The 16,665-nt window shown below is 38.2% G+C and overlaps 1 protein-coding gene across 1 annotated transcript in view; it reads left to right on the forward strand.

Moving 5' to 3' along the window:
• Positions 1-15,633, forward strand: part of HMCN1 (hemicentin 1) — a 503,492-nt gene extending 487,859 nt beyond the window's left edge. The window contains exons 105-107 of the mRNA XM_024751100.1: positions 3,082-3,201; positions 12,823-12,949; positions 14,482-15,633. Of these exons, the coding sequence (XP_024606868.1) occupies positions 3,082-3,201; positions 12,823-12,949; positions 14,482-14,848 (614 nt within the window). The 3' untranslated portion in view covers positions 14,849-15,633. The remainder of the gene's footprint in view (positions 1-3,081; positions 3,202-12,822; positions 12,950-14,481) is intronic.
• The last annotated feature ends 1,032 nt before the right edge of the window (positions 15,634-16,665 follow it).

Raw genomic sequence — 16,665 nt, forward strand, 5'->3', positions numbered from 1 at the left:
GTAAGTCACTGAAAAGACAATGTAAGCCAGGACAAAACTAACTTGTTTCCATTGTTCTAACATATGTGCTTTCAGTATCTTTACCTAAACTCAAGTCTGTAATTTAATTTGTTTGCAAAAGTGAAGTGTAATTTCCAACTCAAGAATTGAGACCTTGTCTTCAGTTAAGTTGCAAACAATTCCATCTGTCATTCATTTAATTCAATTTTCTGCGAGTAGCCACAGTTTGCATGTCACTGAGCTATGCACCAAGGGGAATTAGCAAACACAAATTAGCCCCACAGTTTGTTAGAAGAAATGAGAAACCGAAGAAGAAAGGGAGGAGGGAGGCAAGAGGGGAGGGAAGAAGGAAATTCTGTTTAAATTTGAAGACCTATGCTAACCTCACGTTCTTGAATTTTTCTTAAGCATTCCACACGTTGCTTATTCTCTCCCAGATATGCTCTGTTAAACATTTTTTAGATATTTAAAAGAAATATCTTCTGACTTCAGTTTTTGTCATATCTTTTTCTACCCTTCTCCAAGCCCTGTTCCTGCATCGTTACCTTCTTAGACATGATTCCTTAGTCACTCTTAGGCGGACTCAGCTTCTCACATTATCTCCACTCAGCTGGACCTTCAAACCCTCTGGATCCTTACTCTTTAACCTTTAGTCTCTAGGCCCAGATGTTCCCAGAACTTTTCTGTCTGGCTGTCTTGAAGTACCTAAAGTGTAATACGATGCACATGGAATCTCCTCCCTGTGATCAGCTTCCTAGAACTGTGGACAGTGCTAGTTTCTTTTACTCCTTGAACTTGAAACATTCATGGGTTCATTAACAACTCTCAACATTTTGCCCCATATGGTCAAACACTACTTAATTACTAAACCTGTGGACTCCACTGTCCTTGGGAGTATGTCAAACATTGCTCTCAGCCTGCTCCAAACCATTCTTACTGGGTTTTTTCCATTGGTAATTTTGGTAATTTTTCATGCCAATTTTTACCTCTGTTAGTGAAACTTTTCGCTATTTTATTGACAGAATTAACATCTGACATTTTGTCTTTCAATGTTTCTTCTAAATAATCATTCCCACTGAAGGGTTTTCATATCCTATTAACATTCCATTCTCTGCCTTCATCTTAGACAACTCTTCTCTTCTACCTTTACTCTCCTGCTCCAAAAATCCTTGTTTATGCTCTGATAAATGAGTGAAACGGTATTTCCCACACCATATACCATCTAGTTGATTTCTAGATCATCTGAAGGTCCAAGCCATTTGAAGAAAGAGTCCCTGATTAATAACCAGTTCTCCATTTCTTTATCACAATCTGTGCCCTGTAGTTTCATCACAGTAGAGTCTTATGAATGTTTTCTGTGCCTTTGTGTTTATATTACACTAATATGTTTATATGAATTACCTTCCCAAAACCATCTACTATGTGAGGCAGCTACTATTTCAGAGTGAGGACCAATCTTGGAGACTCTAAAGTAAATTTCTATAACTAGTCTATGACTGGATATTTAAGTTTTATTTGGGGGCAATAAATAGACTAAGACATTTAGAAATATTTCTTAACATATGGTGAGTATTTTCTGGCGTTGGTACTAATAAAGAAATTTACACTAAGATTGCAGACAGCTTTGGAATTATGTAATAAGCAACCTGCAGTAAACACCAAATGCCTTTAATTAACCATCTAGGATAGACAGTTTACAAAGGATTCAGATTAACACCATGGAATTTTGTTAGACTTGGGCTAAGATTTAGCTTTTTAGGGAATTGATTCCAAAGCTTAATAGGGAAAACAAACGTTGCATTGCTTCTGAACACCAAAATCACACTTGGGGCCACTTTAAAATTCATACTCTGGAAAGTGTGATGTCTACTACTTGGAGTTCAATGTCATTTACATTTCTGTTGTTATCTTAGGTTAAAGCCGATTATAAAGGGAAAAAGTAAAAATATATCAAAAGTTCTCCAGTGAGTGCTTTGGTTAACCAAACTGGGGCAAAAACAATGACAAATATTGGATGAGCGTTTGTCATTAACAGATTTTGAGTCATTGAATTATCATCTGAGCGTATGCACAATGAACAGGTCCTTTTGCTGAGCCATCTCCAGGGTTTCACTTTGTCTTCCCTTTACTTCCAGCCCTGAGCACTCCTGCTTCCATTTCATACCACATTCTCTTCCTTCTAACACTGGTTGGCACATTTTAATATTAGGCAAAACACAACTGAGACAAGAAATCTGAGGCCTCTCAAATCCCATCCCTGATTCTGAAAGCAAATATCAATTAATTTTTTTTACTATCTATTCCCACTCTTTTTATTGCTGTTTTCTTGACTTTGTTTAGTAATAGCAGGTAGCTTAGCTCTTTATAATTTATAAAATGTTTTTCATATATTACGTGTTTGAACCTTCCAACAAGCCTGTGAAGTAGGGAGATTGTATCAGTGACTCCTGTTGGCAGAAGAATCAACTGAGATCCTGAGAAGTTAAGTGGCTGGCCCAAAGTAATATAGCAACTATATGTATATCTAGTTGCCATTAGTACTTTACAGTTGTATGAAGTTGGATGAATATTCCTATCACAAAGATAAAACCGCCTCCACTTAATGATATCTGCATATGGGAAAGCTATAGGATGGCTGTTGGAGAGAGAGAGGCCACTAAACTTTAAACAAAAAAGAAATGAGTATTTCTTTTCCCAATTAATCTCAATAGAAACTTTATTTTTTAGGTAAATTCTACTGTGTTGTCAAGAGTTTAGTACCTTGGTGGTTTAGGATCCTGTACAGGTCTGTTTCATCTGTCATTCCAATCTTAATTACTTAACTAATATTGCAGTTGGCCAGTTTGGGGCTTCAGCTCATATATGCTTATACACAGAAGAGATGTTCATATTTTATAATACAGGACAGTTTATATTGTACTCCATTAAAAATATACTGATATGAAAGAGCTTTGAACATTTTTAAGCACAAGTATAAAATCAAGTTTTCTGTTTTATGTCAACAACTTGTTTATAGTTGATTCTGCCACAGTTTCTGCCTTTGTTTTGCATGGTTATACACACTGCTTTTTTTCTGCACAGATATTGATGAGTGTGAAAATAGAGACACCTGCCAGCATGAGTGTAAAAATACCTTTGGGAGCTATCAGTGTATCTGCCCGCCTGGCTATCAACTCATGCTCAATGGAAAGACATGTCAAGGTGAGAAAACATTGGGACATTTATTGCTACAACTTAACGTAAAATGAATATAGTGTGAGAAATGTCTCTTTTTTTGAATAATTTTTCTTCTAGTTGCTTCCTCTCCTCTCACATTCCCATGGGTCAGACTTATCTATAATCCTTGCATTTGCAAGCAGGAGAAAGCAATTAAGCAAAGGAAGAGTTGGGAAACACTTTTGGTATGGTCTTACTAGAAGGAGCAAGAATGCCTAAGCCACTTCATATCATATATATTTAAAACTAAATGGAAATAGACCTCTTGAAACATGTTTTCACAGTTCAGCTAAGAAGAAAGGAGAAATGAGAAGAGTGCTCAGTAAATGTACCTCAGTATTAGGTATTATTTTATACTTTGTCTTAGTGATCAGTGGGTAATTGATTAATCCACTCATTCTTTGAGTCAAATGATGAGTAACAATCATGTGACAGAGTTGCAGGATGCAGGAGGTTAAAACAGATGAATAATGTACACTCTCTTCCCTTTATGATCTTAGAGTCTAGTGGAGACAGACATGCAAATAAGTGCATAATCAACATACAAGGCTGTAGGTGTTATAACTGTTTTAGATAATGTGTAGTGATGGTAGAAAAAATCAATCTCAATAGCAAAATTGTTAAACAGAAATGTGAAAGGAGCATTGTGTATTGATGAGGTTTAGTATGTTGTAACGTGTCCTTGATCAAAAGAATATGAACTTGTATAAATAGTTAAAATCTTCTAAGAAACCACCTCAATTCCACGGACAAAATCTAAGAATATTATATAGGTCTTAATAAGCCTCTGAATTTTATTAGTTTCTGTCATGTATAAAAGACTTCCCTTCACAAAAGACTTGCTAGGATGCAGCTCATGGAAATGTGTTCCAGAAGCCAAGACCAGGATGCACAATGGCTTCACCTGAGTTACCATGAGCTTCCAAACGCTTACTCAACCCATTCACCCATCACACTCCCTGAGAGCCCCCACTGATCCTGTGGGCTGGAGAAGGAAAATGAACTCAATAATAACCTTTACTCCCATCCATCACTGAAACATTTATGAAGAACTTACCCTTTGAGGAACATCTTACTAAGTTTTGAAATACTGGAAGAACATATGTACATTATAGTTTTATGTTTTTCCAAAACAACTATTATCTCATTTTAATCAGCAGTATAGTTTTTTCAAGAACAATAATTTGTACCCATTCTACAGATGATAAAACTAATTCCCAGAGTGGTTATGTGAGTCTCAATGTCCTAGAACCATCAAGGGCAAGGGTAGGACTTGATCACAGATCTCACAACGTCAGGAATGGTCCTTTGTCTCTCCTGTGATGCTGTGAACACCAGGGTCATTGTATTGTGGGAGCAGACAGAGATGAGAGCACTTACATTGTCCATGTTTTATAACTTCTCCAGCTCTTCAACCCGAGAACCCTCCTGAAGAGGTGGCAGTGCACAACGCTAACGTTACACTCCCAGCAGGTGCACCAGGCGCCAAGGAAGGAAGCGGGTAGATACTAAGCATTGGAATAACCAGCCAGACTGCAAACGCCTTAGCTAGATTTTTTTATATTTATTTATTTATTTTATTTATTTATTTTTGGCTGCATTGGATCTTTGTTGCCACGCGTGGGCTTTCTCTAGTTGTGGCGAGCGGGGGCTACTCTTCATTGTGGTGCACGGGCTTCTCATTGCAGCGGCTTCTCTTGTTATGGAGCATGGGCTCTTGGCATGTGGGCTTCAGTAGTTGTGGCACATGGGCTCAGTAGTTGTGGCACATGGGCTCAGTAGTTGTGGCACACGGGCTTATTTGCTCCGCAGCATGTGGGATCTTCCCGGACTGGGGCTCGAACCCATGTCCCCTGCATTGGCAGGTGGATTCCTAACCACTGCGCCACCAGGGAAGCCCCTTTAGCCAGATTTTTAAGGGTTATATTATGTCATATTCTCATTAGAGGATTTTTTCTCCTGTAAATTATTCCAGTTTGTTTTTTAGTTCGTTGCCCTTGTCACTCCTTCAGTTCAAAACATTTTTCAGCTTTCACTTGTACTCGAGAGTGGAAAATAATGTGCACAAATCAGAAACAGGTGTCATTTAAAATGTTTGCAATTTAAATGAGTTACATATTTTTGTGGTTTTAAAAACAGACATGAGGGACTTCCCTGATGGCACAGTGGTTAAGAATCTGCCTGCCAATGCAGGGGATATGGGTTCGATTCCTGGTCCAGGAGGATACGACATGCTATGGAGCAACTAAGCCCGTGTGCCACAACTACTGAGCCTGCGCTCTAGAGCCCGAGAGCCACAGCTGCTGAGCCCACGTGCCACACCTACTAAAGCCCGCGTGCCTAGAGCCCGTGTTCTGTGACAAGAGAAGCCACTGCAATGAGAAGCCCATGCACCACAATGAAGAGTAGCCACCATTCGCCGCAACTAGAGAAAGCCTGCACGCAGCAACGAAGACCCAATGCAGCCAATAATTAATTAATTTTTTAAAAAGTTGTCTAAGAAAAGACATCAGAGACCACAATTATGACCTTTAAGGAAGTCATTACTCTAAAGAATAACTTGGAGTCTTTATAGCTTTAGAAAGTGTTTGAGGTATTTATGAGGAACAAAATGCTACTTTTCATTCACAGATAAATTTTTGAATCTTTATACATTAGTGATAGAAACGTCAGTAATAAAAGGGATATTAAAATGAATTTGACATTGAATGAGGACAAAAACTAGTCTAAAGTGGAAGTCACCAGACTGCAAAATGAAAAACAAAAAACATGACCAATTATAATTTGCCCCAGAAGCAGAGAGGAGAAACTAAAAAATCCATATGCTAATTTTAAGCACCATTAATCTAATTCTAAAACTGTAAGAACACTACATGTTGGCATTGCATTCGAAATGAGTGTTCTAATCTATCCAAGTTTTTAAGAAGCAATTCATAATGTTTGTCAAGAATCTGAATTACTCTACACCCTCTATAAGACAAATGTTTCAAGTATGCTTATCCTAAACTACTTTTTTAATGTATCCAGAGCACTTGGTTAAATGCATTCATATGTTCTAAAGCTATTATTGTGAAAGTTTTTCAGCTCATCTTGGTATTCTTTTCTTGTAGCAATAATATTTATGTTATGAAATCCCTATACTTTAATTTTTATCATAATAATTTTCTAATAATATTTTATAAAAACCAGACATCACCACACTGTCAGTTAACAGAAGACAGTCTGATTTCTCCATCTTTTCTAGCTTCTTTTTTTAAGACCAATGAGTAAAATGAATGAACAAAGTGACTAGAGTGAATGCCTACAGGATACTTACTCCTGAGGAGATAGCAGTAGACAGAAGACAAAGGAGGGCTACCTTCCCCAAAGCTCAAATACTTTATGAAAGCTCTTCTATAGGAAGTGTACATTATTATGGAGCTAGAGACAAACACTTTGTATATTAGATCCTCATATCTCTGATAGATTTATTTTCAGCCAATGAAAATCTGTGATAAGGTAGCTCTTCTTATTATGCTTGGACGTGTGTCCAGATTCTGGCCTCCAATCACCATTTGCATGGACCCTAGCAGCCCACTGGCCTCCACGTTTCTGCATGAGTTCACTCTAAAAATTAAAGCTAAAATGAAATTTGGAGTATGGATGGGCAGGGAATTTTTTTATGGAGAGAAAAGAAGATAAGGTTAATTGAATTTCTTTCACATTTTCCTAAAGGGCTTTTCACTTCATTCTGAGACAATCTCATTTTGTCAAGGAGATGGAGCACTACTGGCAGATAAAATCATAATTAGAAATTGGTTTACAGAGACAAAAGGCAAGATTTAACTGAAATAAAACATGTTTCACTCTGTTCCATTCCTGGAGGAAAACTAGTCCTAATATAAAACGAGTAATAGAAAGCACATTATGTCATTATCAGCACATCTAAGTAACTAAAAAGTCAAGTAAGTGATTTACTCCATATCATTCTAGCTTAATATCTTTTGACTTTGTACAGACTACTGTTAAGTTTAAAGAAACTAATTACATTGTATGTCATTTCCTTAAGAAATGGTATTTGGAACCAAATCTAAAAATGATCATTTTTGACACAGAAATGCAAATGGCATTTCTGGACAAGATGGTGGAGTAGATGGATCTTGAGCTCACATCCTCTCAAAAGCACAACAAAATCACAACTAACTACTCAACAACCACTGATTTAAAAAAAGACTGGAACTTACCAAAAAAGATAGTCTACATCCAAAGACATTACAAATAGAACTACCATACGACCCAGCAATCCCACTACTGGGCATATACCCTGAGAAAACCATAATTCAAAAAGAAACATGTACCACAATGTTCATTGCAGCACTATTTACAATAGCCAGGACAAGGAAGCAACCTAAGTGTCCATCAACAGATGAATGGATAAAGAAGATGTGGCACATATATACAATGGAATATTACTCAGCCAGAAAAAGAAACAAAATTGAGTTATTTGTGGTGAGGTGGATGGACCTAGAGTCTGTCATACAGAGTGAAGTAAGTCAGAAAGAGAAAAACAAATACCGTATGCTAACACATATGGAATCTAAGAAAAAAAAAGGTCATGAAGAACCTAGGGGTAAGACAGGAATAAAGACACAGACCTACTAGAGCATGGACTTGAGGATATGGGGAGGGGGAGGAGTAGGTTGTGACGAGGTGAGAGAGAGGCATGGACATATATACACTACCAAGCATAAAGTGGATAGCTAGTAGGAAGCAGCCACATAGCACAGGGAGATCAGTTAGGTGGTTTGTGACCGCCTAGAGGGGTGGGATAGGGAGGGTGGGAGGGAGGGAGATGCAGGAGGGAAGAGAAATGGAACATGTGTATATGTATAACTGATTCACTTTGTTACAAGGCAGAAACTAACACACCATTGTAAAGCAATTATACTCCAAAAAAGATGTTAAAAAAAAAAAAAAGAAGAAGAAACCCAACAAGACGGTACAAGGGGCTCACTCGCTATAATCAAACCCTATGACCCCCAGGTGGGCAACCCACAAACTGGAGAACAGTTATATCACAGAAGTTCTCCCACAGGAGTGAGTTCTGAACCCCATGTCAAGCTCCCAGCCTGGGGTTCTGGCATTGGGAGAAGGAGCCCCCAGAGCACTTGATGTTGAAGGCCAGCAGGGCTTGAGTCCAGGAGCTCCACAGGAGTAGGGGAAACAGAGACCCACTCTTGGAGGGTGCATAGAAGGTCTTGTGTACACCATGACCCAGGGCAAAAGCAGTGACTTCATTAGAAGCCTGGGCCAGACCTACCTGCTGGTCCTGGAGGATTTCCTGAGGAGGTGGCTCACTGTGGGGACAAGGACACCACTGGCAGAGGTACGGGGGATTATTTATTAGCATGAGCTCCCCTAGAGGCTGCCATCTTGGTACCATGATCTGGCCCCACCCAACAGCCTGTAGGCCCCAATGCTGGACACCTCAGGCCAAACAAGCAACAGGGCAGGAACACAGCCCCACACATCAGCAGACAGGCTGCATAAGGACTTCCTTAGCCCACAGCCACCTCTAGACATGCCCTTTGACATGGCCCTACCCACCAGAGGGTCAAGACCCAGCTTCACCCACCAGAAGCAAGAAAACTACAGTCTGGCAGCCTGCAGAACTGAGTCCACAGACACAGATAAGAACCTACCCCAGGACTAGCTGGTCCTTGGCCCTTGGTGACAAGAAGGGAGTGTACTTCTGGGACACATAGGACATCCCGTACAGGGAGCCACTTCTCCAAGGTCAAGAAACATAACTAACCTTCCACATACATAAAAATACAAATAGAAATCTAGACAAAACGAGGGAGAGGGGAGTATGTTCCAGACCAAGGAACAAGATAAAACCCCAGAAGAACAACTAAGTGACGTGGAGATAGACAATGTACCTGAGAAAGAGTTCAGAGTAGTGATCATAAAGATGATCCAAGAACTCAGAAAAACAATGGATGCACAGAGCAAGAAGTTACAAGAACTTTTTAACTAAGAGTTAGAAAATATAAAGAACAACCAAACAGAGTTGAATACAATAACTGAAGTGCAAAACACACTAGAAGGAATCAGTAGCAGAATAAGTGAGGCAGATAATGGATTAGTGAGCTGGAAGACAGAGTGGTGGAAATTACTGCCACATAACAGAATAAAGAAAAAAATGAAAAGAAATGAGGATAGTTTAAGAGACCTCTGGGACAACATCAAACATACCAACATTCACATAGTAGAGGTCCCAGAAGGAGGAGAGAGGGGGAAAGGGCCTGAGGAGATATAAAGAGATAATAGCCAAAAATTGCCTAACATGGAAAAGGAAGCAGTAACCCATGTCCAGGAAGTGGAGAGAGTACCATATAGGATCAACCAAAGGAGGAATATGCCAAGGCACATAGTAATCAAACTGACAAAGAGAAAATATTAAAAGCAACAAGGGAAAAGCAACAAATAACCTCATGGGGCTTCTCTTGTATGTTATCAGCTGATTTTTCAGCAGAAAATCTGGCCAGAAGAGAGTGGTACAATATAAATAAGCTGATGAAAGGGAAAACCCCACAACCTAGGATTCTCTACCCAGCAAGGCTCTCATTCAGATTTTGATGGAGAAATCAAAAGCTTTACAGACAAGCAAAAGCCAAAAGAATTCAGTACCACGAAACCAGCTTTACAACGAATGCTTAGGGAACGTCTCTAGGTGAAAAAGAAAAGATCACAACTAGAAACAAGAAGATTACAAAATGGGAAAGCTCACTGGTAAAGGCAAACCTACAGTAAAGGTAGGAAATCATCCACGTTCAAATATGATATCTAACCCAGTAATCGTGAGAAGACAGTAAAAATGCAGGATACTTGAAGTGCACTTGAAATTAAGAGATCAGCAACTTAAAACAATCATGTATATATATAGACAGCTATATGAAAACCTAATGGCAAATGCAAACCAAAAATCTATAATAGATATACACACACACAAACAAAAAAAAATGGAATCCAAATACAATTCTAAAGATAGTCATCAAATCACGAGAAGAGAACAAAAGAGGAAGGGAAGAAAAAACACCTACAAAACAAATCCAAAAGGATTAACAAAATGGCAGTAAGAACATACATATAAATAATTACCTTAAATGTAAATGGATTAAATGCTCTAACCAAAAGACATGTTTACAAATGGATGAATTGATAGAAAAACAAGACTGGTATATATATAGTCTACAAGAGACCACTTCAGATATAGGGACACATACAGACTGAAAGTGAGGGAATGGAAAAAGGTATTCCATGCAAATGGAAATCAAAAGAAAGCTGCAGTAGCAATACTCATATGAGACAAAAGAGACTTTAAAATAAAGACTGCTAAAAGAGACAAGAACACCACATAATGATCAAGGAATCAATCTAAGAAGAGATAACAATTGTAACTATATTGGGTTGACCAAAAGTTCTTTCAGGTTTTTCCTTAAGATGTTACAGAAAAACCCGAACGAACTTATTGGCCAACCCAATATATGCACCCAACATAGGAGCACCATAATATGTGAGGGAGTTATTAACGGACATATAAGGAGAAATTGACAGTAGCATAGTAATAGTGGGGGACTTTAACACCCCATTTATATCAATGGACAGATCATCCAGACAGAAAATCAGTAAGGAAACACAGCACTTAAGTGACACATTAGACCAGATGGACTTAATTGATGGTTATAGAGCATTCCATCCAAAAACAGCAGAATACACATTCAAGTTCAAATGGAACATACTCCAGGACTGATCACATTCTGGGCCACAAAGGAAGCTTCAGTAAATTTAAGAAAATTGAAATCATAATCAAGAATCTTTTCTGACCACAATGCTATGAGATTAGGAATCAGCTACAAGAAAGAAACTGCAAAAAACACAAACACATGGAGGCTAAACAGTATGCTACTAAACAAACAGATCACTGAAGAAAGTAGAGGAAATCAAAAAATACCTAGAGACAAATGAAAACAAAAACATGACAATCCAAAGCCTATGGGACACAGAAAAAGCAGTTCTAAGAGAGAAGTTTATAGCTGTACAAGCTTACCTCAGGAAATAAGAAAAGTCTCAAACAACCTAACCTTACACCTAAAGCAATTATAGAAAGAAGAATAAACAAAACCCAAAGTTAGTAGAAGTAAAGAAATCATAAAGATCAGAGTAAAAATAAATGAAATAGAGATGAAGAGAAAACAGTAGAAAATATCAGTAAAACTAAAATCTGGTTCTTTAAAAAAGAATGAACCTATGTATATGTATAACTGAATTACTGTGCTATACACCTGAAACTAACATAACATTATAAATCAATTATACTCCAATAAAGTTTTTTTTAATAAAATAAAAATAATTGAAAGTATTAAAGTGAAAATAAAAGCCAGTTCTTTGAAAAGATAAACAAAATTGATAAACCTTCAGACTCATCAAGAAAAAAAGTGAGAGGGCCCAAATCAATAAAATCAGAAACGAACAAGGAGGTGTTACAACTGAAACTACAGAAATACAAAGGACCATACTAAAAGCAACTATATGCCAATAACATGGACAGCCTAGAAAAAAATGGACAAATTCTTAGGAAGGTACAATCTCCCAAGACTGAATCAGGAAGAAATAGGAAATATGAACAGAATAATCACAAGTACTGAAAGTGAAACTGATTAAAATATTTCAAACTAACAAAAGCCCAGGACCAGATGGCTTCACAGGCAAGTTCTATCAAACATTTAGAAAAGAGTTAACACCTATCCTTCTGAAGCTGTTCCAAAAACTTGCAGAGGAAGGAACACTTCCAAACTCATTCAATGAGGCCACCATCACCCTGATACCAAAACCAGACAAAGATACTACAAAACAAGAAAATTACAGACCAATATCACTGATAAACATAGATGCAAAAATCCTCAACAAAATACTAGCAAACAGAATCCAACAGCACATTAAACGGATCATACACCATGATCAAGCGGGATTAATCCCAGGGATGCAAGGATTCTTCAATATACGTAAATCAATCAATGTGATACACCATATTAACAAATTGAAGAATAAAAACCATGTAATCATCTCAATAGATGCAGAAAAAGCTTTTGACAAAATTCAACACCCATTTATGATACTACAAAACGTAAGGTAGATAGCTAGTCAGAAGCAGCCGCATAGCACAGGGAGATCAGCTCGGTTCTTTGTGACCACCTGGAGGGGTGGGTTAGGGAGGGTCGGAGGGAGGGAGACGCAAGAGGGAAGAGATATGGGAACATAACATATGTATATATATAACTGATTCATATTGTCTTAAAGCAGAAACTAACACACCATTGTAAAGCAATTATACTCCAATAAAGATGTTAAAAGAAAAAAAAACTTAGAGGAGTCTGGGAAATAGCACACCAGGAATCAGGATCCCCACTTGGTGGGTGAAGAAGCTTAAGTGCAGCTACCAAGTTCATTCATGGCAAGGAGAAAGCTAGCGCTCAACGTTCCAGTCCAGTATCCACAATGCCTGCCCTGATGGTGTGTTGTGACCCAAGTTGCTGATGGTGCATGTTCCTTGTGCTATTGTAGATGTTGATGAGTGTCTGGAGCAGAATGTACACTGTGGACCGAATCGCATGTGCTTCAATATGAGAGGAAGTTACCAGTGCATCCAGACGCCCTGTCCACCTGACTACCAACGGGATCCTGTGTCAGGGTATGTCTTGCCTTCTCTTCCCGGACATGCTTTTGAAAATCCTTCTTCCTCTCTCTCCTTGACCAACAACCCCTGTCTGCAGTCATGTTTCACTCACAGGAAGTCAATAGCCCCCCAGGGGATAGAGAGTTACGATGTGTTCCTTCTTCAGTGAACTGGCAAAAAATGAGCTCATCCTGCAGCAGCCACTGCAGCTGAAACCATCACTTTGAGCTGCAGGGTTTCTTGGAGCATGTCTCCCCAGCATGTAATCCACCAAGCAACATCTATAATTCTGCCTCATCAGGAAACATTTTATAGGGTGATAGAGCCTGCTTTTCTTTGAAATTGTCTCATTTCCGTTGGTGTTGCCTCAGGGTTTTCAGGGCTCTCAGACGTTAGAGCGCTCCAAGAAGTATCATGGCTGTTATGGTGATGAGTCAACATGACTCCATGAGAGCGTGGAGGAGAGCAAAGATGAGTCAGTGGTCTGTCCATTTACATCTCATCTTGCTTACGTATCCTGCTGTCTGAAACACTGTCTTTTCTGGGTCCTGAATAAACCACTCTTCTATTTTCTCCCTCCCCTTACAGAAATGTTGTATTCTGTTTAGGTACCAAGTTAGTGGGGTGCTTGGAAAATGAGATAATAGCCATAATGAATAGGATCCACTAATAAGGTGGTTCTGAAACCAAATGCTGGTTGGATCTCACACTTCGTTTTCCTCTCAGCGGTGACTACCATGTTACTGTAACATGTTCAAGTGTGGACTGGCCAGGATCCATCAAAAACCTATTTGTAATCTGTCTGAGGGTAATAGGAAGGAAAGGGAAAAAATTAAAAGTGCAGACTTAGGATACTTTTAAAAATACTATGACTGAAGAATCCCTATCTTCAGAACATTATCCTTTGTACTTTTTTTTTTTAGTTTTACTCTTTATTACCAGTGATTTCTGGCAGACAATTTAAAAGTCATGATGACTCAAAAACAACCACTGTGGGCCCTGGAAAAAGAAAATATAGTATTTTTAATCTAAAATCATGTGGAAGGCAAATACAGAAGGAAGTTTTTTTTCAGGAGTCCTAATTGACCTTTTATTATTTTTAGAAAAGTAAACCAAATATCAAGATATTCTATTTCCGCTTTCAAGTAGTCTTAGGGTAGATGTTAAAATTTTTAAATCATTTACATTCTTCTCTTTAAGAAGTCCTTGTTTCCAATATATGTGCAGATGCTTCTCTTTCCAAAACTGACTTCATTTTAAAGGCAATCTTGTGGTACTCATACTTTTTTCAATGGTTCAAAAGCTTCTGATTTTAATAGAGCTGAGGAAGAGATATATGACTCCAGACCAGCACAGTCTCCTCACCATCTGGCATCTGGTTTCCGTTAATGACACAGAACATGGGGTGAGCCTTAGTGCTTTGCAGTCAGACTGTCTCCTGCCTTTAATGCCCAAAAGTTGTCATGGATCACGATCACCTGCATCATGCTTTCTCCTGCTTCCAAGCCAAGATAACTGTATACATTTCATGTGTTTGTGGTCCTCAGGTTCTGCCTCAAGAACTGTCCACCCAATGATCTGGAATGTGCCTTGAGCCCGTATGCCTTGGAATACAAACTTGTCTCCCTCCCATTTGGAATAGACGCCAATCAGGATTTGATCCGGCTGGTTGCATACACACAGGATGGAGTGATGCATCCCAGGACAACTTTCCTCATGATAGATGAGGAACAGACTGTTCCTTTTGCCTTAAGGGATGAAAACCTTAAAGGAGTGGTGTACACAACACGACCTCTACGAGAACCAGAGACCTACCGCATGAGGGTTCAAGCCTTATCCTACAGTGCCAACGGGACCATTGACTATCAGACCACATTCATAGTTTATATAGCTGTGTCTGCCTATCCATACTAAGCAGCTCTCCAAAGCCTAATCCACATAATTAAACTGCATATATCATGGGAATCAAGTTCTCTTCCAGATTACTGTCTCCTGAGCAGTTGCAATCTTGGCAACTTGAAAATGGTGCTATGCTCTTTTGTGTGCCTTCCTTGGTACTGCTGAGGTATTTTCATGATCCCACCATGGTCATATCTTTTGGTAAGGTCTAGAAAAGTCCCTTAGTATTTTCTTTATTTATTACACTGGAGCAGATACTTCGCAAAGATTATTCTGAACATCTAACAGGACCCATCAGTGATGTGTTATAGTAACATAGTAGCTAAGATAATTTCCTGTAAAAAAAAGAAAAAAAAAGCCAAGTGGATTTGAGCATTTAACCATTTTTAGAATAATAAAACTGGTTGCTATGTGTTTTGATCAAAGCTTACCGAGTAACTTATGAAGATGCTTTTTTTATGTATTAATACTTTATAATAGGACTTACATACTTATGTTCACTTAGGAAAGAAATACCACTCATTGTAGAAATATAGTACAGCTTCTAGAAAGTTTTGATACCAAATGATGCTCACCTTGATTGAACATCCAAAATGAGGAGATTATTTTCAGTGACTTTATGGAACCAGCTGAACCAGTTAGGATAACAGGAAAAAATATTTTTGTCCTCAGTGATTATTTATGGCATGGATCTTTGCTCTAACATTTTTGACATGGCCTTCCATTCAGTTAGCGCCATAACTTTTTTTTTAAGTCTTTATTGAATTTGTTACAATACTGCTTCTGTTTTATGTCTTGGTTTTTGGCCATGAGACATGTGGGATCTTAGCTCCCCAACCAGGGACTGAACCCACACCCCCTGCATTGGAAGGCAAAGTCCTAACCACTGGACTGCCAGGGAAGTCCCATCTCCATAACTTTTACGTTCTAGACTTTTTAAATTTTCCTGTCAATTGGAAACAATTTATTTTAAATACAGGTGGGACAGTTTTGTTTTTCTTGAAAATCTTGTATGTTCAAATTAGCATAAACGTTAAACGTCAATACACTGTAAATGGTGGTAACAGACTCTGGAAGCAATTGGCAGGATGTATTCTATTTTTATGAAGTGTACATATATTTCCTTCGTGTGTATTTTCTATATAATATCTTGACGGACTCTTTTATAAAGTTATTTTATAAAAAAATAACATTGTTACAGTAAAACCTGCCTCAATAAAATTTTCACATCCTTTTTCTTAACGTTTTTGAAAACCTAAAATTTGTTTCCTTATAGCTGAAGTATTAAAGTTTATAGACGCACATACATATATGTGTATGTCATACATATCATAATTTAGTCATCACAGCTCTTGAGATAGTATTATTCACATTTTATATGTCAGGATCCTAGGATTCAGATAACTTATGTAACTTCCTTAAGACAATACAGCTAATTAGTCACAAAAATGTCATACCTTCTACCTCCCATGACTCCACGTTAAAGAGTATCTCCATTTCATGACAGTTTTCTCACCTAGCTAAACAGTTTTGTATCACACAATGTGACTTCATCTACCTGTGATAGGTAATAAGCTAGCAAAGGTCTGATCATGGCCTATGATTGAAGAATGTTTACCTAGCTCACATTATTCAAAGAAACCTGGAAAAATCATCTAGTCCACAGCCAGGCAGTCAGGAGGGTGATTATCTAAATCAATGTTTGCCAAAGAATATTCTACAGAACAATAGCCCAGGGAAGGTACTTTGAGTCAACTGAGTTCCAATATCAAGAAGTTTGTGAAACACTATATATCATGTCCTCCTATTAAATATTTACTATGAGTACTGAT

Source organism: Neophocaena asiaeorientalis, unplaced genomic scaffold, assembly GCF_003031525.2.
Source record: "Neophocaena asiaeorientalis asiaeorientalis breed wild unplaced genomic scaffold, Neophocaena_asiaeorientalis_V1.1 scaffold67, whole genome shotgun sequence".
In the NCBI taxonomy this organism is placed as follows: Eukaryota; Metazoa; Chordata; class Mammalia; order Artiodactyla; family Phocoenidae; genus Neophocaena; species Neophocaena asiaeorientalis.